The 26,760-nt window shown below is 41.1% G+C and overlaps 1 protein-coding gene and 1 long non-coding RNA gene across 2 annotated transcripts in view; one reads left to right on the top strand and one right to left on the bottom strand.

The window, feature by feature from the left end:
• The window catches only part of gpr68 (G protein-coupled receptor 68), a 28,574-nt gene extending 15,654 nt beyond the window's left edge, over window positions 1–12,920 (top strand). Inside the window, 6 exon segments of the mRNA XM_077566157.1 lie at window positions 1,984–2,133; window positions 5,758–5,891; window positions 8,273–8,495; window positions 11,565–11,745; window positions 11,831–12,124; window positions 12,127–12,920. Of these exon segments, the coding sequence (XP_077422283.1) occupies window positions 1,984–2,133; window positions 5,758–5,891; window positions 8,273–8,495; window positions 11,565–11,745; window positions 11,831–12,124; window positions 12,127–12,161 (1,017 nt within the window). The 3' untranslated portion in view covers window positions 12,162–12,920.
• LOC144052294 (uncharacterized) lies at window positions 6,835–13,157 on the bottom strand. The gene is made up of 3 exons (XR_013294196.1): window positions 12,961–13,157; window positions 7,176–7,241; window positions 6,835–7,069 (listed from the first exon to the last, which is right to left on the bottom strand). It is a non-coding gene; the product is annotated as an uncharacterized LOC144052294 (long non-coding RNA).
• Window positions 13,158–26,760: the final 13,603 nt, after the last annotated feature.

Raw genomic sequence — 26,760 nt, 5'->3', positions numbered from 1 at the left:
ATTGAATTAAATTCATCCAAAGTGAATGGATTAAGTTTAATTAATTTTCAGAGTTTCATTGAATTTAAAATATTCACCTTGGATTCATTTTGGAATAACTTAATTCAAATGAATATATTAAATTTAATGAACTCATAATTAATTAAACTTAATCTATTCATTTGGATTAATTTAATTCAATTGTGTTGAATTTGAATTTAATATATTCACCTTGAATTAATTTTGGAATAACTTAATTCAAGTGAATATACTAAGTTTAATGAACTCTTAATTAATTAAACTTAACCTATTCACTTTGGATTAGTTAAATTTAATTGTGTGTTACCAATTGAAGCAATTATATTAATTTCCAATTCAATTTGTAATCTTAAATTGGTTCAACAATTCTCTTTTTCAAGCGCACCTTCATCAACAAGATCATTGTCAAAAGGACATGCCATGTTCGTGAGAAAAGTGGACTTTTAATATAGGCCGATTTTTACAAAGCAGGTTTAGTGAGAACTTTGTGTCAAGAAACCCTGAAATGTGGGAAACTGCGTTTTCCGTTTCAGAAAGGGAGGTAACTGAAACCAGAGAAAAAGAGGTAACTCTGTTTCATAAAAAGAGGTAATTTAAGATCTCGGTCAGTTACCGTAGTAACATGTTCCATGAACCAAACCTGGTCTGTTGCAGGTTTTATACAATGAACCTCAAGGTTTTCTCTGTCCCCGCCTTCTTTCAGCCACACACGGCATTCATTTCTTCATTCATAAAGTCCATTGCGACGAGTTTTTGCGTAAATATGCCTATAATGTATAGCGTAAAATCCACTTTTGTCACGAACATGGCATGTCTTTTTTACAACGACCCTATTGATGAAGGTGCCGCATTATTGCGCAGGGAATTAAATATTCGTCGTGAGATTATCAGACCGCGCATATTTATGCTAGCATTTCCTTTTTGAGCGGTACCATTACACATCACCGTCCATCATCTACATACACAACTTAATCCGTCCTTACATTTGCAACATTACCAGCCGTATATGTGCTCACATCACAGCATATATTGTGTGTTGCGCTCTGCTTTTTTCTTATTTTCGTTTGAATAATGTTTTTATATGTCATTTTACGTCAAGTGCGCTTCTGCCCCGCAGGATAGCACCTAAAAGAAATGAATAATGAGCTAGCATTCAACAGGTTTCCCCTGTAATATAATTGTGATTGCAAAGGACTAGATTCAAGTTTACACATTGACCCGACTCGAGCTGCAACGTTAATTGACTTTTCTGATCAACCAAGGATGTTTGCAATGAGCTCAATGAACTCTGACTCCCACACCGCCTTCCTCTATGGGGAGCCGCTGCATTAAGATTTTCAGTTGAGAGGGGTAAAAAAAAAAAAGCGGCGCGCTGCGCCGCGCCCTGCGCCGCGCCCTGCGCCGCGCCCTGCGCTTCCCTGTTCCCATGGCGACTCGACGAATCGGGGCTCCATGGATATGGACTTTTTAGTGTAGTGGCAATGCCAGGTGAAACTATTCGGCGTTGATATAGCTACCTCAAATCTGCTGTCCTGGAACCAAGAACGCTGAGTTTCCTCTGTCAGTGTATGTCAACTTGCTGTTCAGGGTTAGTCTCGGTGTTTGTTGAACATGCTTTGTGAAATGGACCCCAGTACCCGCTAATCATGCTGACAAGGAATGCCGATCAGAGCATGTCATCAGCACAAAGGTCCCCCAGAAGCCCATCATCCGATGACTGGCATTTGACTGCATTTTCCTCAATGGAAAGATAGAGCGTACAGTGAATCTATTAATCAATTACTACATACATATGGATTAAACAGTATATGACCATTAGAACGTTGCAAATCTAATGGTGGCTAACCTAATATTAGCACAGCAGTGCGCTAATATCTACACTACATTTGTTTGTTTGGTGGAAGGTTGTGGTATATTAAGACGTATCAGGAATTGAGAGAATCACACGTGTTTTCCTTATTTTAGGTGGGTGTTCCCTCCAACCTGTACTCTCTGTACCATGCAGCACTGCAGCTAAAGCAAAAGAATGAGCTTGGGGTTTACTTGATAAACCTCACTGTGTCTGATCTATTATACCTGGCATCATTACCACTCTGGCTCCAATACTTTTTCCAGGTAAAACAATCATTCACAGTCGCATACAGTGCCTAGAATACTGTAAATATTCATTACCCTTAATTTGTACACATCTTTCAAAATTCTACACAAAGAAAGCATGATGTTTTGCACATCCCATCCATCTAATCATCTTTCGTGTTTGCTGTGTCAGATTGTTGGGGCTGCCGCCGAAGCAGAGTCCAGTCACTTTGCTTAGCCGAGTCTTTCTAACGTGTCCCGGGTCTTTCAGTCACCTTACCAGCAGGCATCCTATGCCCAAACAACCTCATTAGCTCCATTTCTTTGTAACAAGTAAAACGTGGTATGTGGCAAGTGCCTTTGCAACATTTTGCAACACCGAAGGAAGCTTGCCGAAAAAGCAACATTCAATACGTGCGACTACCCTAGCAAGCCTGCACCGCTTAGTGAGATACGGGCTTCAGGTGACTAAAAGAGTAAAACTTAACTTTGAACTTTCTAAATCAATAATAGCACCACACTGATTATCCTACCAAGGAAGGCAACATTCTGGATCACTGCTATACCACGCTGAAAGGCTCATACTGCTCTGTTTCCCGTGTAGCTATCAGTTTGTCTGATCAGAGTCTAATCAAATTAATTCCAACATGTAGGCACAAACTTAAATGTGTAAAACCTTCTTAATGCGTATGAAACAGCAGGGTTTACACTGTTACATCCATGGACTGCAGCCATTGGATTGTGGTTTCATTGAGTGTTGTTCACATAAGATATTGATTTGGTAAGGCCCCAGCATAACAAGTGGCTGTTGAAGTGGCCAAGTCTAAGTTCTTAAACGGTTGAGTTTCAGCCTAGTCTCTTCAGGGCAGCCCTGAGCCAGGTGAGGCTGTGATGATTGGGTGTATCGTAAAACTTGTAGCAAAAATAGTGAAGAAGTGGTTCAATAAAGCAAAGCTTAAACTACAGGACTGCTGTGCTCCAGAGATTGTAGTCTTTGAAAGTTTGGATGGCAGCTTGGATGAATATATGGACACAGTGACATCATCAGTTTTTGTGAAGACATGGGTGTTCAACAACAAGCCATGGTCCACTGTGGAACTTTGTCAGGCTCAGGAGGACAACTATCAGAGTGGTGATAGAACTCTGCAAAGGCAGTCCTTAAACCAGCTGACAAAGGAAAGAGAAGCAGTACAGAGAAGATGAAAAACATTTTACTGCTAAAAACTCTGCGTCGGTGTGGAAAGGTTTGCAATCAATCACTAACTACCGGAGTCCACCCCACTAAGAACGGAACAATAAGCGACTGGCTGACGATTTAAATATGTTCTAATGCACAGCCAACACCTACTCAGGCCCACCGCCAATGAGCACCATCACGCCCCTGACTTCCTCTTCTACCTTAACCATTCTCAAACTGGATGTGATATAGCATTTTAAGCACCAACAGATCAAGAAGGCGCCAGGGCCAGATGGAGTGTCTCCCTCACGCCTGGAAATTTACACTGATTAGCTTGCCTTACCAAAAAGTGGTATACTTTAAGTACATAACATACTTAAGTATACCTAAGTTTATATTTCGAGTGTACTTATTCTTGCACTAAAAGTAAACTTTAAGTAAACTCCTTGGGACTAAATTGAAACATTTTAGTGCACTTAAAAATATTAATAAGTATACTTTATAGTATATTTAAGTACACTATTAAGTATACTTTGTGGTACACTTATGTCCACAGTATAAAGCACAGTGATGAATTGACAAGGATCGAACCAATGATTACTGGTACTAAAGGTAGTGACCTTAACCTCTAGGCCATCCAGCTGGAAGATCTTTAGGGCTTTATCAATAAATGTAACCTATTATTTTGTTTCCTTAGCGAGTGCCTTCTAAGTATATACTAAAGCAGGGGTGCCCAAGTTCAGTCCTCGAGAGCCCCTATCCAGCCTGTTTTCCATTTCTCCACTTACACACCTGATTCATCATCAGGATCATTAACAGGCTTCTGCAAAGCTTGCTGATGAGCTGATCATTAGATTCAGCTGCACTGCAGAAGGGAAACATGGAAAACAGGCTGGATAGGGGCTCTCGGGGACCGGACTTCGGCACCACTGTACTACATACAGTATGTAAACCTTTAGTATATGTTTTAGTATACTTACAAATACAGTTAACATTTACTTGTTGCAGTATACTTCCAATAAGTACAAGAAAAGCAAACTGGATGTATACTCTCCTAATTTTGAGTATACTTCAAAAAGTATAAGTACATTCTAAGTATATACTAAGTATGTAAACTTTTAGTATATGTTTTAGTATACTTACAAGTACACTTAACATTTACTTGTTAGAGTATACTTCCAATAAGTACAAGAAAAGCAAACTAGATGTATACTCTCCTAATTTTGAGTATACTTCAAAAAGTATAAGTACATTCTAAGTATATACTAAGTATGTCAACTTTTAGTTTATGTTTTAGTATACTAACAAATACACTTAACATTTACTTCCAAAAAGTACAAGAAAAGTAAACTGGATGTATATTCATACTTAAATAAACTTATTTTTGGTAAGGGTTGATCCAGTCTTCACGTAGATCTTCAACTGATCCTTGGAGTTGTGTGAAGTAATGTCGGGACTGAATGACTACAGGTCTGTCGCTCTGACGACTGTGGTCATTAAGTACTTTGAACACCTCAGGACCGCTCTAGTCTACAAAAGTGAGTGATCATGCGAGAGCTATCCCCTCGGAGGACTGGATTCTTGTCCAGTGGTGGAAAATAGTCTTCATGTGTGTGAGAAACTGTGTTTAGACTACTGGTGCACCCAACACACAATATGACCATAATTGTTCATGGCCTGATTTTTTAAAATCTTTGTGTGGGATCTGCCAAAGATGAAGAATGTTGTGTATCGAGCCTTAGGTGCATTTTGTGGGGTAAGTGGGCTATCATGTGCCTTTTACTGAAAAGAGATGGTGAAGGGATGGTGTACCACCAAAGTGACCAAACCTTCCTGACCAAAACCATTCTCTACAAATTGCCCACTTGGTCTGGGGGACGAGTGATAATAACGGCCCTGGCGGTGCTTTCAATTACTAATACAGTAATGAAAAACATTTCATTGGAAACTGAGCCTTTTTGGTACTGTTCCCAAGATCAATAACATCTGATCTCTGAGGTCTTACAGTTCTCTTGACTCCATGGCTTGGTTTGTGGTCTACCATGACGTTCAAACTTGGGGACCATCTACAAACAGAATACTGGTAATCAGTGGAACTAACCCCAGGTATACTTCCAAACAAGGTGTCAAAACCTATCAAGAATGATCAGTGGAAATGGGATTCACCTAAACTCGATTTTTGGTATCAAGGCAAAGGACATGCACTGTATATTTATGCACGTTACATTTAAGGTTTTAGTTTTAACAATTTGCAAACATTTCAAACAATACTTTTTGCACTTTGTCATTATTGAGTGTCATTACTAGAAGTAGTAGGGAAAACATAAAGATGTGCAAAAACTGAAGGCCATTGTTTTTAGGCACTGTATGTGAGTCTAACCATGCATCCATCGATCCATTTTCTAACCAAACACCTAAAGTACAAATTCACATGCAGTTTTGTATTACCCACATTTTAGTTTCATGTTTGTGCTTTGTTGTTGCAGGATGATGATTGGCGTCACAGAGAATGGTTGTGTCAGTTGTGTGGCTTTCTTCTATATGAGAACATCTACATCAGCATTGGCTTCCTATGCTGTATAAGTCTGGATCGCTACCTGGCTGTCGTTCACCCTTTGAGGTTTTCTTTAACAAGTTATATAGAAGAGTTACCATAATTTCTCGAGAATAAAAATTAAAAATAAATCTAAATAATAAGGAAAAATATAGATTTTTCTGCTTTACAAAATCATCCTAACTTGGAGTGTGTGTGTGTGTGTGGGGGGGGGGGGTATTTTATGCATGGTTTTACAAAAAAAGAGCTAACTTAGTTACTTTACTGATCAGTTGCTTTAAAAAGCAATTAAGTTAGATAACTAGTTAACAGTGATGTTTAAGAACAAATTTTGTTTTATATTAAAAATGGAATAGACAGCAATCTTTTTGAATTATAACTATTTTAATTTATAAACAAATAATGAGTCTTCAGGATTTCACTTAACTTTTGCTACTAGATTTTAATATAAAAAAACACATTAAAAACAGCCTTTCTAGAACACACTTAACAAAAATACATTCTGTAATAAAGGCAGTCTTATTACTTGACATATTAATTATGAATGTTGCAATGGCAAAACTCAACCTTTATAATGTACATTGTTTATAAAAAATAACAATAAAATATAAATTGGGGGAAATCCTGCCGTCACACAATTTGGTGTGACTGTGACTGTGTCCAAATTCAACAAGGCAAGGTCCTCCTGATTGGTGGCCTGGTTTCACGCTTGTTCCTGGTTGGCTGCTTCCTCCAGCGTCACTTTTGAATGTTGTGTTTGCAAACAGCAACGGAAAAACGGACCATACCTTTAAATGTCTTGTGATGGATGTGGGGGAACTGAAAGATGTTGATTCTTAAATGTTGGTACACAAGGTTCCGGTTTGCTGCTTCCTGTAGAATTTCCTCCCTAATTTGGTAGTAATGCACCCTAAGGATAACAGGTTGCGGTGGATCATGTTTATAGAAAGCGCTATATAAAATAGAGATGACTTGACATTCTGCGTTGGCTGCTGTCGACTCACCTTGGTGGGCGTGGTCAATGAGCTACTACCCCCTGAAAACACCCCTGCCAACATTCTTGAAACGAACTCCATCATTCTGGTACCCTCCGTACCTTCGGTATCCCCAACATTCCTATATTATTACACCTCACACTATCATGTTTAGCCAAGTCTTTTCTTATATCTAAGATTGAAGTTTCAATTATTTAAAGACAAAATCATGCTCCTGATTGTAGTAGAAACCTGTCAGGTTCAGTCAACCTAGAACATTTAATAAACAACAGACAAGGAAGGAAGACGACAAACTTAGATAATTTTTGCTCGAGAGGAGAACAGACAGAGATATGCCCAGAATACAGTCTCTTACCCGTTCTGAGGTCACTCCGCCTCCTCTTTTTATTGGGTATTCACTTGTTACATAGCGGATTCTGCTCTAAAGGGGAGGGAGAACACACAGAAGCAACCATCATGGATATGAATCATTGTGTAGATTATAAAGTGTTTCAGTTGCTATCTTGTGATAAGGCACAGTTCCTGTCCTGCAGCTGCAGGAGCATCCCACGGGGCTCTGCTCTCCCCACAGACAACACCGAGTCACATGATTCAAAACAAGGTCACACCTCTGAACAAATGCTCCGCAATACTATAAGAGCAAATATGGGATAATTTATGTATATTTATTCTAACAAAACCTTTAATATATGGATGTCCATGTGGGGCTCGAACCCACAACCCTGACATTAAGAGTCTAATGCATTTCTGACTGAGGTGACCAGGCTTAGTCTGGTTCTGTACTGTTTTTAAATATGTAGACAAATCTCTAAGAATATTTCTGTTTCAGCAACAAAAATGTTTTCCTTTACTTTCTGCTCCGTGTTAAGATCTAATTTGTGAACATCACATTAATGATTAACTAAGATCCTCAAGTAAAGACTGCTTTAAAAATTGGCATTTTACTACTGATTACGCTTGCTTTGGTACAAGGTTGCGGGCTACCAAATTCTTGAAAAATCACAAACTGCCTTATCACGTTAAACAGGTGTTAAAAATAACAACAAACAAGCACATTTAAAAATGCCAATAACTATAATACATAGTTGCTTGATTGATTAATTGATTTTTGTGTTTAATAAAGTTGGACGATGTCAAAGTGGCCCTTGCATCCTTCAATTTTTCTGTATGTGGCGCTCGAAGGAAAAAGTTTGGACACCCCTGATTTCAAGTCAAGTCATCTTTACTTATACAGCGCTTTCAAACAGTTGTAGCTGTCACAGTCACAAAGTGCTTTACAGAAACACGTAACATAAAACAAACATAACATAAAAGTGATCAAACTGCAGGCTTTCCAGCTGTCTTCTAGCATTTTTTTTGCATTTTTTCTTTTTTCTTGATGAAGATGCCTGAACACTAGACAATTTCTATCTGTGTTATAACATTTAACATTGCTTTTACATTCCTCTGCAGGTTCACCTCCCTCCGATCTGTAAGTGCAGCTTGTCTTTTTAGTGCCATCATCTGGCTTAAGGAGATTGCAGTTGGCGTAGTTTTCTTCCGTCACAAAGAGCTGAGCAAAAATCCCAACAACCAATCAGTGTGCTTTGAGCACTACCCCATGCAGCCTTGGGAGTATCCAATCAACTACTACCGCTTCACTGTTGGTTTCATGTTCCCGTTGGCCATCCTGCTGGTAGGAACGTTGTTTCGAGAATTATTTGGATATGTAACAAGCACTTTATGATTACTTTCTGGGAGATGTTAACTCTTTGACTGCCAGACGTTTTCAAAAACGGGTTGTCGCCAGTGCCAGCCGATTTAAGCATTTTGAGTGATCTTTCAAGGTCCACAGAAAATGTTGTGTTTGGACTATGGAAACACACATACTACCAAAAAGATTGGACTCTCAGCTTTCATCAGAAAAAAAAAGTTTGTTTCTACCTTATTCCGTTCTTCAGTAATCAACAATAGAAAATGGTTACTTTCACCGAAATTCTCTCTTTTGAAACAAAAAACGGAGAAAAAGAGCTTTTTGTGAAACGATGTTATTTCATGCACTCTAGTGAATTGTACACTTCTTTTTGTCCATGAATGATGCCACAAACACCTAAATAGTGCTTTACTTCTGTAAAACGCTTTCACCAACAATGAAAAAGTGTTTTTTGATTGCAAAATACGTTTATTTCCATTCAACAGTGTAACAATTTGACAAAACAATTTCGCAAACTATTTACAAATGTGTGCAACTGTGGTACTACTTACAATTATGTGGATGTTTCAAATACAGTTTTTCCTTTTGTAACGCTCTCCTGCGTGCAAGGAGACGCCAGGACTCGCACAACAGTTTACTTTCACTTTCACATTGGTCCGTTTTGCGTGCAAACGTTACACTTTCTTGACGGCCTTTTTTTCCGGGGAATAAAAAGCAAGTAGCAGACTGTACACACTTCCTCCGATGAATATGCATTGGACTCGGGGCACTCTCCGTCGTCCGATCGAACGTCCGCCTGTGCGTGCTCGGTTGCGCTCCGCGTTACGACACCGTCATAGCCGCCGCGTCAGCGGTTCCAATTTCGCCGTCAAGCTCGGATTCACCTTCATCATCATCGATATCAATGTACTATTTTAGCGTTGGTCGATGCCTTTCGTCTTGTAAGTGTAGAGCTGCTTGCAAACGCTCGCCATTGCCCGTTCCCTTCTCCATCTAGCTCCATCTAACATCTTCTACTGCCGCGTCAATGCTTTCCAACCACAGAGTCACCATCATCTTCATCATCGTCATCAACAATGTGCTTTTTTAGCGATGCTTTTGGTCTTTGAAAAAAACGGCTCTGGCGTTAGCTCCTCGCGACCGGCCGCCATTTTTCCTTTGTTTTCCATTCTGATCTCCTGCTCAACGCTCTAGCTCCGCCTCTACTGACGCCCACCCGATCTTGTCAAAAGAGAGTCATCGCTGCCCTCTAGGGGCCAAAAATAGTCATTAGGCTCAAAAAACCTGCTTAAAACTTTCAGGAGAGCTCCGCAAGCCTTCCCAGCACCCGTTTCAAAAAAAAAAATAAAAATAAATGGGAGGACGTCTTTTAACGTCTTTGGCGCTCCTCCGTAGGTTTTTGCAGAACGTCATTTAACGTCTTTGGCAGTAAAAGAGTTAACGTCTTTGGCGCTCCTCCGTAGGTTTTTGCAGAACGTCATTTAACGTCTTTGGCAGTAAAAGAGTTAATGACGTTAATTTGAGTTCATTTAAAGTTCCTTTCACGCCACTAACTTTTTTAACGCGTGATTAATGACCGCCCCTTACTTGGACAGCCTGTAATGAGGGAATTCCAGTCGCAACACAGCAGACACGTCCACGTCAAAATTTAGCAGTAATAGATTTAATAATAATGCATGTATTTGTGGAGACTGGGGTCAAGCTGTATTTTAGAGAAAACCCACACAAGCACGGAGAGAACATGGAAACCCCACCCAGGAAGGCCGAAGCCCGGACTATCTATCTATCTATCTATCTATCTATCTTTTTTTTTCCGTTCTACTGTCAATACACATCTTAGATGGCTGTGGATTTAAGGGCCAAATGGCAGATGACCTTGGGCCCTTTTTGTCCTCATCTGTAATTTGAATGTGTCTTATTTTTATACAATAGTTGGCAAGTGCCGCTCGTATTCTCTCTTGATTTGAGTCTACTCCATAAGTTTTTCATTTACAGTGCCATGAAAAAAAAATTTGAATGCTTTTTTAAAATTATTTATCTATCTATCTATCTATCTATCTATCTATCTATCTATCTATCTATCTATCTATCTATCTATCTATCTATCTATCTATCTATCTATCTATCTATCTATCTATATATATATAAATATATATACATAAATATATATATATTAGTGGTGTCAGGTGATTACATTTTTTAATCGTAATTGCATGACTTCAATAGTTAACTCATGATAAATCACAAATTCTCTGTTGGACAGCACGGTGGCTGACGTTGTGGTTAGCACGTCCGCCTCCCAGTGCACAGGCCGTGGGATCGAGTCCGGGCTTCGACATTCCTGGGTGGGGTTTGCATGTGTTCCCTGTGCTTTTGTGGGTTTTCTCTGGGTGTGGTTGTTTGTCTCCGTGTGCCCTGGATTGGCTGGCAACCATTTCAGGGTGTCCCCCGCCTACTGCTCAAAGCCAGTTGGCATAGGCTCCAGTGCCTAGCCAGGGCGACTAGTGGTTAAAAAAATGGATGGATATATATATATATATATATATATATATATATATATATATAGAGTATGTGAATTTATGAATTGTGCCTCTTTTCTTTGTGCTCATGATGCAGTTTATTCGTGACACTGCTCCTGCCTTCAATGGTGATGCAAGTAGTGTTTTGTTATTGATTTTTATTATCAAAAAGATGCTATGTTGCAAAATTTGAGACTATCTAGTGTCTACACTCCAGTTTCTTCACTAGGAACTTGATTTGCAGGCTCTCAAATGCATCAGATGGCATTATAATCACAAATCATGAGGCCATTTTAACCGATCAGAAGCCTGCCATGTGTGAAAATGTCATACACTGAAGTTTTAAAATGATGGAGATAAAGTTATTACATTCTACAAAACTATCACCATCGTCGGGGGATGTTTCTAGACCCTCAAGGGTCCCAATCCCAAGCAAGAAGGGCAATGGGCGATAGAAAGAAATGTTCCCTACAGTTTTCGAAGTACAAATGCAATGACTCCAAATATTCTGTTATAAATGTTTGTTTTGCAGATCAGTTACCTGTGCGTGCTTCGTGCTGTGGGCCAGAGTGCAGGTACACAGCCAGATCAGAAGACCAGAATCCGACAGTTAGTTAGCAGTACCATCCTCATCTTCCTCATATGCTTCTCTCCTTACCACGTCTTCCTGTTAGTACGCACTTTGCTGGAGCGAGACTGCAACTTTATTACAGGTATGCTTTCATTTCAATGAAGTGACATTTGGACAGTGTAAAATTGCCAAATCACATCATCTGTCCTGTGTTCTTATTTCCAAAGGGATTTTCAACTATTACCACCTAGCGCTGTTGTTGACCTCTTTGAATTGTGTGGCTGATCCCGCTCTCTACTGCTTTGTCAGTGAAAGCGCCCGCCGAGGTCTTTCCCGGGCTATTTTTCGACCTGCGATAAGAGTTCTCTGTTGCTGCCTTGGCAACTGCAATGCCAATCCCACCATCTCCGCCACAGATTCCCACGATGTTCCCACTGACGAGAGCAACGTTCACAGGCCTGTGATTATGCTCGATCACATTGACAAGAACTGCAGAAATACACTTTTAATCACAGTGGATGATCAAAAAATAATCATACCATTAACTTTACAAAATAGCAATCATGGAAAGACTGCAATGGAGGTGAACCAGATTACAGAAAGGATGTAAGATGCTGTGATGTGAATGGGCAAAATGGATCCGAAGTAGGAGGGTACCAACCTCAGGATGTTTTTTTGCCACAGCATGGGAGTGACCACTGCTGATGCTGCTGTGTTTTTTGTTGTTGTTTTGACATTGAAGTTTCAGACACAGTATTTGGTAAATTTTGTACGTTAAAATACTCAAACATCTTGATCAAATCTGCGCACAACAGAAGAGTTTCTGTTTGTACTAACGCGTCCCAAAACGACCGTTAACGCAACCATTTTCGCAGCATAGAAAACGTGTCTGCCACTTTGAGTAAACGGCAAACGCCACACTTGAACAATGATTGACAACTGTTGTGGACCAGCTGCCACAACGAGAAGAGGCAAAAAAAAAAAAGGATCAAGCATGCTCCAGGCTACCAAAAGAGGAACCAATGCGTAGCCAATGTTGCACTTTGTACATGGTGGCTAAATCAGCAGATGCTAACTGTTACCACACGCAAAATGTGAGGGAAATAATCTGTTTTGTTTATTTGTGCTGCTACGGTTTAATAGATATCACACAGTTGAATTTAATAACTGACCAACACCATAAAGAAGACTTTTCACAGTACAAATGACGGCGGCCACAGACGATTTAGCAGCTGCTAACGTACATAATTAACACTGTCAAGACTTCAATGGCAGTTTGACCACACATAAAGGGGAAATAAATCCAGATTATACAAACTTGTAAAGCCTTTCTATGACCAGATTTGAAAGCACTCACCGGCAACAGAGGAGGTTAGCAGCGTCGCCAAGTTGGAAAAAAAAAAACCTCCTGACACTTCATCGGCAATCCAACATGTCCACTTCTGCATATATGTCATGTCCTTTTCATCAAAGTGACTGTCAATGCTCTTGGACGGAAAGTTGACGGATAAACACTAGTTTTCGCCCTTCACGCCATTGTAGCTTATTAACACTGTGTCAATACTTTCCTGCCACAGGGGGGCGTGTTCAGAGAAAGTCACGTGATGTTAGGATCTCTATAGAGCAGTGGTGCTCCACTGTTGTCACATTGGGACCTGCATCTTCCTATTGCTGCAAATTCACAACCCATTTTAGAAAAGTTTAGAACAATAAAGCTTTTTTGTTGTTGTTTAAAAAGATAGCACCTCTGACAATTAGTGTATAGTATGTTGCGTTTTTGAACGCAGTTTTAAATGATCTTGACCGGCAAAAAAGGCTGAGTTGCACTGTATTTGTTTATAGAGTTGTGAGAAACACTTCCTGACGCTTACCCAATATTGTATGTTGTCCTACTTGGGAACTTGGTTTGCCTTAGTACCGTTTTGAAAAAATCTGTCAACAAATATATGCACTGTATTTTAGTTTTTACTAGTTGTCCACAACCTACTTTGGGGTCCAAATCCATCACTTGCAAATCACTACAATATAGGATTAAGTAAGAGGTGACACTAATGCTAACTATCATGAGCATAGGCAGCGATCTACTGTGCAGTATACTATTTAAAAATAATTCCATCTAATTAATTTTATTTAAGTCTTAAAATGTTTAGAACTTAATTAGATTCCTTAAAATCTGCATCAATGGGAATTTCGAATTTTTTGACCCTTGTTATTTATTCTTTTTTACTTTTGTTAATTTTGAAAAAAAAAAAAACCTTGTTTGTTTTGTTCTTTTGAAAAATAAATATGTTTTGTTTTTCAGTACATCCTGCTTCTCTCTTCCTGCAGTTGAGTCCTTAAAAAACCTTTGACGGTTTGAGGATTATTATCTAACAAGCAGGCCCGGTCTGAACCATCTGGAGGGGCGGGACAATTCCCATTGGGCGCTATTTATTTCGGACCGTGTGTTTAAAATCGCTCAGAAGTGTGAAATGTCTTGTCCCATTTAATGTACATTTGGTTATTGGTTCCTTTTCTTCAAAAAATCATCACTCGTGCCATTCTCCACTTGATCACAGTTATGAAATGATAAAATAGCAAATATTGAAGCAAGAATGTATTAACAATTATGATTAATTATCGTTTTGGCAAATTTCCCTTTTACTTACATTGATTTCTGGACAAGTTAATTGGGGCTGATTCACAACATAAACGTGTCATAAAATCCTTAGTCCTCAGCCAATTCTTACAAACTAGGGTTAATTTTATTCATGTCACAAATCTCTGTTCAATATGCTCTATTTTGATATGAACATACTGTAGGTGGTTTGAACTTTTTGTACAATACCTATGCATGCCTGATGTTGCTCACTGTGGTCCAAGGAATGCTCAGGGAATTTGTGCACATGCACTTGGTAAGAAGCTGTTTGTCAATATCAAAAATGCAGACTATGGTCTCATAAACTCGCCAAGTCCGGTCTTCCTAAGAACGTACACGAGAATGTAGTCCCTGTCCCATACGGCTAGCTGCCATGCTCCTTGTTCAGCCTAGTTTCCTAAATTCCTCCATTCCCCAGTGGAGTCAAAGGATGTCCTTGTCTGGCCGTCAGCTTCACCCAGAAACTCACCTATTCGCTGCCTGCCACGCATTGCTCCCGGACTCTGGTCACATGCTCTGCTTTTGTCATTCAACACTACCGCAACTCTTTTGGGTTTCATTCATATATACAGAAGTATACTGCAGCGCTGCTTATTGTTGGTCACAAAACGACAATCTGGCGAAGCATAAACGGTCAGTTGTTCACTCATTGCTCTGAGTTTGTGTTTGATGCTGACTTGGGCGAGTCACTCCGCCAGGCGCCAGCCGTGTGTCCTCCTTGCAAGTGCTGGCCCGTGAGCGCTGCTGCGCGGCCGTTGGGCTTTGTTTACATTTTGACAGGTAAACCCATATCAGGTTATAACTTGTGCTTACAAAATAGAGGGCTGTACTATGGAGGTAAATATGGTGCAAAAGTAACTTGTACCTGTAAAAAATAATAAATAATAATTACCTGTAGAAAAAAGTATAATTTGTATCTGTAAAAGTCGGGATTTGTACCTGTAAAAAAAAAAATTGTGCTGTAAAATGTTTTTTGTACCTGTACAAAAAAAAATGTGTACCTGTACATTTTTTTTTTACCTGTACAAAAAAATGTGTACCTTTACAAAAAAGTGTCAATTTGTATCTGTAAAAGTCGGGATTTGTACCTGTAGAAATGACAACTTGTAGTCAAAGAAGTCGCCACTAGGACTCACAAGTGTTTTTTCTGCTGTTCTCCAGTCACGTGACTTTTGAACCAAATTTCTCACTACAGATTTTGCAAAGTTGATTCGTACTTGTAGAGCTCCGTGATTTGTACTCGTAGAGAAGAGGGCGGGCTCTGGAGCATTTGGGCGGGCTGAAGCTCAACCTCATTGGTTCAGCAAACGACAGTGGGTTGATCTCAAATTACGGCATGTTTTTATCATTAATATGCACAAATCCAAAATTTCAAACAAACAGAGTAGCCACACCAGATTACGCGTCATTTTGGAAGACGAGGACGTCCCAGGCGTGAAAATTTCAACATGGTTCAATATACAAGCACCGTGTGGAACAGCTTAAACGTTGGTTGAGATGCAGAGCACTCAAAGTGGGCAGAAAGAAAGAAGTTTTAGTATGAAGGTAAGATTTATTGTACGATCATAGCTCGTAATCCGGTGCTAGCTAGCTCATCTCGTGTTGTAAATTGTCATGAAAACTGAACACATTAAAGTCACGATTTTCATTTAAAGATTTGAAGCTTTGGACTGTGACTTTCTGTCCTGAAGGTATTTAATTTTACCTGGGCCATTGTATTGTCATAGCTTAGATGATCAATAGCTTGTCCTTGCACTTCTTTAATGTCTTCAAAAACTACCTGTATACTTTAACTGAGATATATTAAACTCAACACCCTTTCATATAATGTGAGTTCATGATGACATATTTGCTGTTTTTATTTCAAAATCCTATACTGTACATACAGTATCCCATGTGTTGTTAAAACAAGTTTTGCAGTGAAATTCAAATGATCATTCTTAACACTTGTAAACATACACATTTGCCTTCAACACCAAAGCCAAATAAAAATAATACAAATGGAAACATTTAGGAACAATGTCTGTGTCTATCAGTATTACCACTATTTGTGACAAAATCTTTGTATTTTTCTGGCTAACAAGATAAAGCTAAACGTTTAACCAATTACGTATAATGTCAGTGGCTGTGTTTTGATAATGACCCAGCTAGGAAGTTATGATTATTTTTTATTGTATGAATATGCTGACCCAACCATTCTGTTTACACAGATGCCAGCATGCAGTCAATCAAGCTACTTCTTGATCCATCTCTAGACCTCAAACCTGCTTCAAAGCGGCTGTGAAATCCAACAAATGAGAATCCTTGATACACTGGTTACTGTTCTGAGAAAATTTCACTGCAATCACCTTTGGGAAAGTGAAGAAATTATGCTTTCTAGGCGTCTTCCAATTTTGAGTTTGAAATGTTAAAGGAGTACAATTTTGGTATAATGATTGACAGCTGTTGTGGACTAGCTAGTCTGTCATGTCACCCCGGAGTCCGCAGGACTTTGATCTTCATTTCCCGGAGATTCTGGTGGCCGGCCATGGAGGCATCGGTACGTGACTACGTGGAAGCTTGCCCAGTATGTGCCCGGAACAAAGCATCCACCCGACCGCGGATGGGTCTCCTCCAGCCTCTCTCCATTCCTTCCAGACCCTGGGCCGACATTTCCCTGGACTTTGTTACCGGACTCCCAGCCTCCCATGGTAAAACCACAATACTTACTTACTAAATACTTACACCGATTCTCGAAAATGTCACGATTCATCCCCCTAGCCAAACTACCATCAGCCAAGAAAACCGCTGAAATCATGATAGACCATGTATTCCGGGTCCATGGTTTTCCTCACCACATCATATCAGACCGTGGAACTCAGTTCGTTTCATGATTCTGGAGGGAATTCTTTAGGGCACTAGGAGCCAAGGCCAACCTGACCTCAGGTTACCATCTAGAGGCAAATGGACAAGCTGAACGCCTCTACCAGCAGCTTGAGACCGGACTCCGATACCTGGTGTCCCAAAACCCGGCAACCTGGAGCAAATGCCTGTTATGGGTCGAACTCGCTCATAATTCTCTGCCCACATCCGCAACAGGTTTTTCACCCTTTTCACCCACGGTTATGACTCTCCCTACTTCGCCGATTTGGAAGAGGAGGCGACTGTACTCCGCCCACGTCATGTTCCGATGTCGCCGAATTTGGTCGGCGGCCCGACTGGCTCTCCAGCGCCAGAGTGAAGAGGGACCGGAAAAGGAGACGTGCGCCCCACTACCGGCCGGATCAGCAAGTCTGGCTGTCTGCAAAGAACCTACATTTTAAGATACCCTGCCCGAAACTGGCCCCAAGATTCGTGGGGCCCTACCCGATCTCCAAATCCATAGGTCCTGCGGCCGTACGTCTTCATCTGCCTCGATCCCTCCGCATCCACCCCACGTTGCACGTCAGTCAGGTGACGCCTGTCCGGGACAGCCCCATGGTCCCAACGGAACCAACACCGCCTCCTCAGGAAATGGTGGAAGGCGGCCCTGTTTACAAGGTCAGGAAGTTGCTGGATGTTCGTAACCGGGGTCGGGGAAAACAATATTTGGTGGATTGGGAGGGTTATGCCCCCGAAGAACGGCAATGGGTTCCCTCCCGATTTATAGTGGCCCCGTCGCTCATCGAGGATTTTTACCGGGATCATCCCGACCTGCCTGGGCCTTTGGGAACTGGCAGGGAGGGGGGTGGTGATGTCACGCCGCAGTAAGCGGGCCTGTGTTGCTCTTATTTTGGTCCATACACTTCTGGTTTTATTTTTAAAGAACTAACCACCACTCTAGGTCACTTGCCCTTCCTCCTGCCATGCTCAGTTCAAGTTCCTGATTGCTTCCACCTGTCTCCAATTACCCGCCTAATAAATAGACGGCATCAGCCACCCCCCAGTGCTGAAGTGTCACACGCGGCGCATGGAAGCGTTCTCACAGTTCTTGATCCACAGGCCTTGCCTTGCTCTTGTGCCTTTTTCCCTCCTGAGTGGAGCGCCTTTAGTTGTCCTTGTTTTTTTTGAGTGCCCTGTTTTTTATCCAGTTTTGAGCAATTTGTGTTCAGCGTTTTTTCCCTCTGCTAGAGGTGATTTTGAGTTTTGTAAATTAACTGCTGCCGTTGAGGCCAACCTACTCCCTGCGCCTGGATCCTCTCTTCCTTGTTGTGTCACTATGAAGTGTAACAGAAATGCGTGAAGTGTATCAGGGAACATAGTCCTCCAACCAAGCAGGAGGGGGAACCTGTCTGCGGCCTCGCTGGGGAACAGCAGATGAACGAGGGACCGGGACAGCAGGAGGGGGCATGCAGCAGGGACCAGGGCAGATGCAGGAGACAGGTGTACACCATGCCAAACCCTGCCATCAGACAGTTCCTACGATGCACGCCCTTTCTGCGGCATCACTTGTGCATTTGGGTGAGCACAACACCTATGCCGTAGTCAAAGGCATCTATAGTGACCACCGTCGGAAGAGTAGGGTCAAACAGTGCGAGCGCTGGGCTTGTAGCAATCAGTTCTTTCAGACGCGGTAAAGCTTGTTGTGAATCATCAGTCCATTGAAACGTGTGTCCCCTCTCAGGAGAGCACGGAGGGGCTCCACCACAGATGCGTAGCCAGGGATGAACTTAGAATATCACCCCGTGAGGCCCAGGAAGGATCAGAGGGCTGTAGAATTATCAGGGGCAGGAGCCTTCTCAATAGCAGCAACTTGGTCTGGGTTGGGGCGGATACCTGAGGCAGAAATAACGTGTCCCAGGTAGAACAGTTCAGTCTGCCTGAAAAGGCACTTGTCCATATTCAGCTTCAGTACTACTCTCGTGTAGCGATGGGGTGTCGGCAAAAACCACAATGTTGTCCAAGTAACATTGTACGCCATCCAGGCCTGACATGACCTGTGACATCATGTGCTGAAACACTCTGAGATGAGGCAAGACCGAATGGGACCTTTGTGAACCAGAAAAGTCCATCGTGTGTAAAAAAACAAACAAAAAAAACTGGTAAGGTCTCTGCTGTCAGGTTGAAGTGGTACCTGGTAATATGCATTCTGCAGGTCGATAGATGAAAACATCTGTGCCCTTCTGAACTCATGGAACATCTCCTCAATGTGGGGCAAAAGGTGGCTATCGATGATCACTGCCTTGTTGGGCTCACAAAGATCTGGACATATTCTGAGCTGGCTGGACTTGCGTTTCACCACCACTATGGGCGAAATTCATGGTGAGGACTCGATGCGCTCAATCACTCCATCCTTCTACAATCTCTGCAGTTCCTCAGAGACTTGGTCACGTACAGCGAAGGGAAGACGGCGTAGCTTCATCTGCACAGGCTGCACGTCGGGCCTCACCTTAACTTTGTGGACAAAGCCTTTAACTGTCCCAGTACACTCTACATTGGCAGTTGACTCCATAATGACAGTAGTGTAGTGCACAGGCATAATAGGATTTGTACATGGAGTTTCACTCAATTTCCATCCGAAATCTGTAGCCGTAGCGCTTTGAAGAGGTCCATGCCCAATATGGGCGTTCCCGCTGGCACCACATGATTCTCGTAGGTCACCTTCAGCTCCATGCAACCAAGTACCCGTATAGGTTTCCGTGTGTAAGTGACAAGTCTCTTTTTTGGCTTGGAGAGTGTCACATGACTGAAGTGATTTCTGTATATTTGCTCAGGAAGGATGGAAACACCGGATTCAGTATCCACTATCAGATCAGCAGTAATTGTGGGGCCGTCAGACGCCTCCAGAGAGACACAGCACATCATCACTTCACGTCACTTCATCAATTTGTAGTACTGTAACACTGTCACTCTCAGTGGCATTAGTGGACACCTCCCCCACCTCTCGTGACTCGGTCTTGCTTTTACAGACTCTGTCCATTCTTGTTGCATTGGCTACAAACAGCAGGGCACTTTACGTCGTTAGCAATGTGGTTTGAGGAGTCTGACTGGAGATAGATAAATGGATAGATAGATGGATGGATGGATAGTCATCCAATGAGGATGACGATGTGTGACAACTGCAAAATGAACTTTCATCCCAGTCACAAGTTTAGCTGTGTATATGTTGTGTATGATGTTTAAATAGTGAATTGGTCGGAGGAAGATTTGTTTGGAAGGTGTAACTCATATTTTGGTTGTAGGCTATCTAGCAAGAAGCTACAGCGCGTAGTATGCCGCTGGACACTCAGCTCAAACTTTCGCTCCGAGTAAATTCCAGTGAATACCGGTTGTAATTTCCTCCTCCCGTCCGTGAAGCTTTTTCAAACGGCCCGCGTGTGGAGGGCACGACTATTCAGTTCGTTCGTTCCCACCTCCCTGACATGTAGCAACTGTCCCACTAGTGCGGGCGTGCACGCTCTCTCTCTCGCTCTATCCTACTCTCTCGCTCTATCCTACTCTCTCGCTCTCCCTCTTTCTCTATCTCTTGCTGTCTCTCTCGCCCTCTTTCGCACTCTCTCTCATCGTAATTGTAATCCCTTGAAGTAATCCCAATTTTTAATAAATGTACCTGTAATCTGATAACATGTTTTTTCCTGTAACTGTAATGGAATACAGTTACATTTTTTTTGCAATCTGATTACGTAACGGCGGTACATGTATTCCGTTACTCCCCAAGCCTTAATATAAGGTATCCAAAAGTATCGATACTCACTTAATGGATCGATACTGCGGATCGGGACAGACAGTATCGAGATGTATTGACAAACGATATTTCGTCCCAGCCCTAAAATTTACAATTTTCCAGACTAACAGGGGTGTGCCACCTGCGGCTCCAGAGCTTCATGTGGCTATTTCAACCTTCTGCTATCGTTTGTTTATTATATCAAATGTAATTCTATGTTTGAAAATGATGGTTAACTTTTAGTTTGTTAACAATGCGTCATTTCAAAAGGTATGTTTGGCACATACACCAGACTGTGACCACATCGACAGTGAACAAGAACATTTTCGATTCAATAGGTAAAAAATAAATTTGAAGAAATCAGATTCTTTGATATTAATATTAATTTTAAATAAATGTAAAGCATGTATTGGTCAAAAAATCAATAATATGAAGTATAAAATATTCATGAAATTGTTAAATTGTTATAGACGCAAAGTTACAACAAAACGTAAGTGTGAAGTTATTACTCATCTTCTTGACAAATATGAATACAGTTTTTCACACTGCTCTTAGCACTGGGCCATGCACTATTGACTAACGACTTCGTTGCATATGGGCTGCTGCGGTGCTACAACGTAATGCACATGATGGTCGTTCGCTGCCGAGGTGCTTCAACACCATGCATGGCCAAATTGGAAAATGTTTTGGAAAATATGGATAGATAAAAATCATCATGGAGAATCAGGTTAGGTTCACAGACCTGATTAGCCTTCTTAAACTCGTTCTTGACTTTTCACTCTTGTGAGCAATAATAACTCATTACTCCCATGCTGGAGGGCAGTTCAGTTTGAAGAGAGGACATTTCTGCAGTGTTTTAGTTGGCTGAAAGTAAGTCATCATTTATTATTTTAGAAAGATTAATTAAACAGTGAGCAGGTGAATTTGGAAAATTAATGTCCTCTTTGCTTGTATTTATTTGTGTAACTGAATCCTTCCTCTGGAGATTTGCCATTGTGTGTGTTTGTAAATAGACAGATGAAGGACTGAACAGTGATGATGCTTATAATGTGTGTGAGGGTGCATCTCGCCTCCGGATGGACGGGTTATCAGCATTGGAGTGTGTGTGGGAGTGTGCATGTGTGTATTACTCTTGGAAGATATTGTTGTCATTCTGCAGGAAGTCTCATTAAATTTGGGTCATGACAGGGTCAAAGCTGAAAAGAGAAGAGCAGCCAGTCAGAAGGATCAGTGTGCGTTGTATCCGATTTCTGTTTTGGGGTTCATGAATGCAGAATTTAGTATATTGGATCTGGATTAATATTCAGTTCACTGGTTTTTATTTAGATCATTTTTAAGAACCTAGTTTCTTTCTGAAGGTTATTGTTTCGGCTCGGAAAAAAGATCATGACAGATCCAGTTCACTGCGAGTACTGACGTTAAACAGTATATGAATGGATGAACTTAAGCTATGTTCAGTTTCAAAACAGACATGAGAATGTTATAATTTTCTGTCACGTTTCGGTTATGTGGGGTTTGGGTTTTTGTTTGTTATGGGTTTTCTTGTTGTTTTTGTCTGTGGTTGGTGTTTTTTGTCTTGTGTTCCTGGTTTCTTCCCTTTTCTTCTTATGTCTAATCACGTCCACCTGTGTGTCGTCCCCTCCCCAGGTGTGCCTCATTAGTGTTGATGTATTTAGGCCCCGTCCACACAAAAGCCAGTTTCAATGTATCCTCACAAGTTTCTTACCGTTGAAGCCGTTCGTCCACATAACGGCGCGGTTTTCGGAGCTTGAAACCGATCACTTTTGAAACCACCTCGTAAGCGTCTGGACACCATTGGCAGGATACTCCTCCAGCAATGACGTAACGGTAATGGTAATGGTCGCAGCTCGATGACGACGCATTGTCGCAAATTGATGACGTATGCGCCAATTCTCGTGTGACTGCGCGCGAACCGTCAGTCTGTCAACAGCAATGGCGGATAACCGTGCCGTAGTCGTTTTGCGCAGCCTCCTTAGCTTGCTTATGCTTTTGCAGCAAAATATTTAGCTTTGTTATTCCCACGTTCAACAAGTGGTGTTGTACTTGAATCACCCGCCATTGTCACTCCTCCTGTGTCCGTCTTCTTCGCTGATTCTACTTCTACGCTTTCCGTTAACTCCCTGTGGCTGCGCTACAGCGCTACTCCAGACTTGACATATACATTACAGCCGTGAAACATCGTCAACGTATTCTTTTGGACACACGCAGGTCTTGAAATGCTTCTGTGTGTACGAGATTTGTTTGAGGAACGAAGCCGGCTTTGCTTCCGTCTGGATGGGGCCTTAGTCTGTTGTGTTTGTCCAGTCGGTGTGGGTGCATTGTCAATGTTATGGGTAGAAGTTCGTGTATCTCGTCTCGTCAAAGCCAAGCCTTCATCACAGCCAAGTCTTTGTCACAGCCAGGTCTGTGTTACAGCCAAGTTTTCGTCACAGCTACAACCAAGTATTCGTCACAACCACAGCCAAGCCATAGCCACAGCCAAGTCCTGGACTTGCACTTGATTCCTGTCTCACTCCCTTACTTCCCTGCATTTGGGGCCACCATCCCTCAACCATTCACGTCCCACATGACATTTTCTAATTTTATGTCAATAAATCAAATATAGAAAATAAAGATGGCAACGAATTACATTTCTCATGATCTTTGGGTTTTGTCTTGCCAACCATTTTCTTATGAGTCACGGAATGCTACAAGTACATATAGTACAGTAAACCACATATATTTTCAATCTTCAATATCAATCACAATTCAGCATTTGCCCTTTTCTGAATGTATGTTGAGAAAAGTTAAAAACAGACTTTTGAATCATGTGGGTGTCATTTGTTGGACACACTACTCAACCACACAGCGACAGATTGATCAACTACTACTATATATGTTTTTGTTTGTTTTTGTTTTTTAAGCAACAAGCCCACAATGATACATTGAGCATGAGTTGTGAATGGTTATAAACACAGTAGATAAAGGATGTGTCTCAGTGCTCACCAAGTCCACTTCCTCTGACCAGCAAAAACACACTAGGGGCCATTAAGCTCTCCATCCATTCTGTTATGTGCTATTATGTGGACCACAAATAATCAAACTGTGAAACACACTTCAGCCCATTCTGCATGTTGCTTGTTTTATGTTCTTCATCATTTTCTCGTACTCAGCATGGTGCGAAAAAAATAAAATCTCTCTCTCTCTCTCTCTCTCTCTCTCTTTCTCTCTCTCTATATATGTGTGTGTGTGTGGTCTTGTTTTTGTTACATAGTGGGGACAACATTCCGGGATTTCACAGAGTTGTGGGGCCCACCTGTCCATGTGGGGCCATTTTGTTGGGCCCCATAAGTTCAGACCTCTTTTTGAGAGTCGACTGAAATGCATTATGTCAATGAGATGCCCCACAAAGATAGTAAAAACAAACCTATGTGTGTGTGTGTGTGTGCGCGCGCACGTGCGTGTCAAAAAGTAGCCTCGTGGGCATAAGCTTGTTTTTCAGCAAACAAAAGCCAGGTTCAGATAAGAGTGTTAGCTGTGTTCTTATAAAATGATGTAGCCTAAGTTGGATCAATGTATCAGTTTGTCTCATTAGCTAAAACGACTTTGCTTGCTTGGTTCTCTACCCTTTTGTTGGCTGGAGATGATTGGATGATTGATGGTACTCAGAGAGCAGAGAAAGATGAGCAATATAAAGTCAGAAAACAAACATTCTGTATTCAGTTAATGTCTGTCAATGTGCTTTACATTCTGTGTGTTTAATTTAAATGAAAAGTGGACAAATCCCAGATCCATTTTTATACTCACTGTAACATGTGGGGCCGGTGGCTGCTTTAATCCAGAAACATGCATACTGTCAATGTGTATGTTGTCGTGTCAAAAAGAGTACCCTTCCCCAAGAAATTATCGTTAGGATATGTTTATATTTTACTATTACAGTCCTTTTCTCCTTTGCATAACTTTTATCAAATTTGGTTTACTCACTGACTTCCCACGCAATTTTTGGAATGGAAGTACATACAAAATAAAAGTAAAACACATTCCAGCTGTCAAGACACCTTTACTGTGACAAGGTGCGACAACAGTGCATCTAACTGTGTGCCAATTACATTTTCATGAAAGGACTCGGAGCAAGCTTTCCGTAAAAGCGCACACGACTTTTAAAAAAAACTATACATTTTTATTAATTAATTTATTTTTTACATGACAGAATTACAGAGGTCTTTAATCTTTAATATCAATCTGCACAACATAAACTTGAGCTATTTCGAGCCTAAAAAACTAATAAATCAATTGTAACGTAACACATTTAATGTACAATAACGATAACGGCGTTTCAAATGTGGGGAAAATAATTGTGACGCACTTTGGCAAAATGGTCCGGATGTCGCTAAGTAAAAACTCGCGTATTTGAGTATAATAGAGCAGGAGTTCAAAAATTTCGATTTTGAGATGTCTCCAAAAATAGCCTCCTTGAGGTCTCTGTTTTCATTTCCCAGCAGCCCAAAAGTTAAAATTGTAGTAGAGGTGTATGAAAATACGCAATTATTAGGACAAGTGCATCGTTAGCCAACATGTTTATTAGCCGACTTTAGCATGCAACGTGTCTCGGAAACCTGCCTCGAATAACCCTGAGTTCCTCGCCTCGAACGTCACTTCACAAATGATTGATATAAATGGGCATAACAACCAATAAAAGTCTAAATACACCATAATGTGACCATTGGGCACGAAAGTAAACAGAAGACGCATGACATAACACAGCATCCTACCTTGTTGTATAGTAGAAGCGCACTGCCATCGGTACACAACACCATGGCAAAGGTTTGTAATCAGACAGATCATCTTCAATTTCGGAATCTCTTTCTTTGACGAGTCTATTTCTACTTTAATGTAAATTAACTATCCACATTTCACCAGGGAGACAGGGAGAGACTCGACAGCTAGGAGCAGCCTGCCCTGCTGCACCTGCAGCATGCACCTGCTCCCCAAAGTGACGCGACAGCGACTCAGATAAGTGTAAAAGTTGTGAAATGCCCAGTATGTGATAAAGTCGGCCAATCTATTAATGTATTGTAAATTTACTACATAATGAAATTTTTGATCACTCCTAGATGTCGAAAGACCACTTCAACGCATCACGAATGAATCGTTTGCATCGAGTCGCAGAATATCACCACAAATGTTAATTTTATGCTCTTTTAAGTGGGATGAAATTACAATCAAATATGATCAATAAAATATAAAATTTTTAAGATGAAAAATGAACTCAATCGTCCTTCCAAACTTTGGAAGCTGTGCTCGCTTTGGAATCCAAAGTGAGTCTCCCCGCGGCCCGCCCCAAAATGCACGCAGCCCATATTTGGAGTGACTTGTGTTCCTATGTATTACGTTGAGAAAAAACTAAACTGTTGAGCCATCAAAACATTTTCATTTTCTTTATGTAACCAAATGCATTTGAGACATCCATAAACTTGTCACAGCTCACATGCCACAGCAAATGCCAAATAATCTTTTATTTCACACAAAATTATTAAATCAAATTTCCCACTGTGGTAACATGACCTAATTTAAGCAAGAAAATATCACAAGGAGCAACAATAAAAGAACCAAAGTTTGTCTGATACCGCAGAAGATGACTTGTAAGCTTAATGTGATCTTCAAAGTTGCGACTGATGCCATCTGTTGAGAGGTCAAACTTCCTAAAGTTATAAAGGGTTCAAATCTCTGACCTTACTGTGATCTGGCCTTACCTGCGATTAGAATTGACTTTCCACTGATATTTTAACAGTTCCTGAAAATTTCAGGTTAATATCTTTTTCCTAAGGTGCTGGTTGCTATGGACAATTGAAAGATGCAAGTAGCCTACACTAAAACTTTGAACCCGTTTTTCTCAA

This window comes from Vanacampus margaritifer, chromosome 1 (assembly GCF_051991255.1).
Source record: "Vanacampus margaritifer isolate UIUO_Vmar chromosome 1, RoL_Vmar_1.0, whole genome shotgun sequence".
NCBI classification, from domain to species: Eukaryota; Metazoa; Chordata; class Actinopteri; order Syngnathiformes; family Syngnathidae; genus Vanacampus; species Vanacampus margaritifer.
The sequence above is the reverse complement of the archived record's forward strand: the minus strand, read 5'-3'. Positions and strand labels throughout refer to the sequence as shown.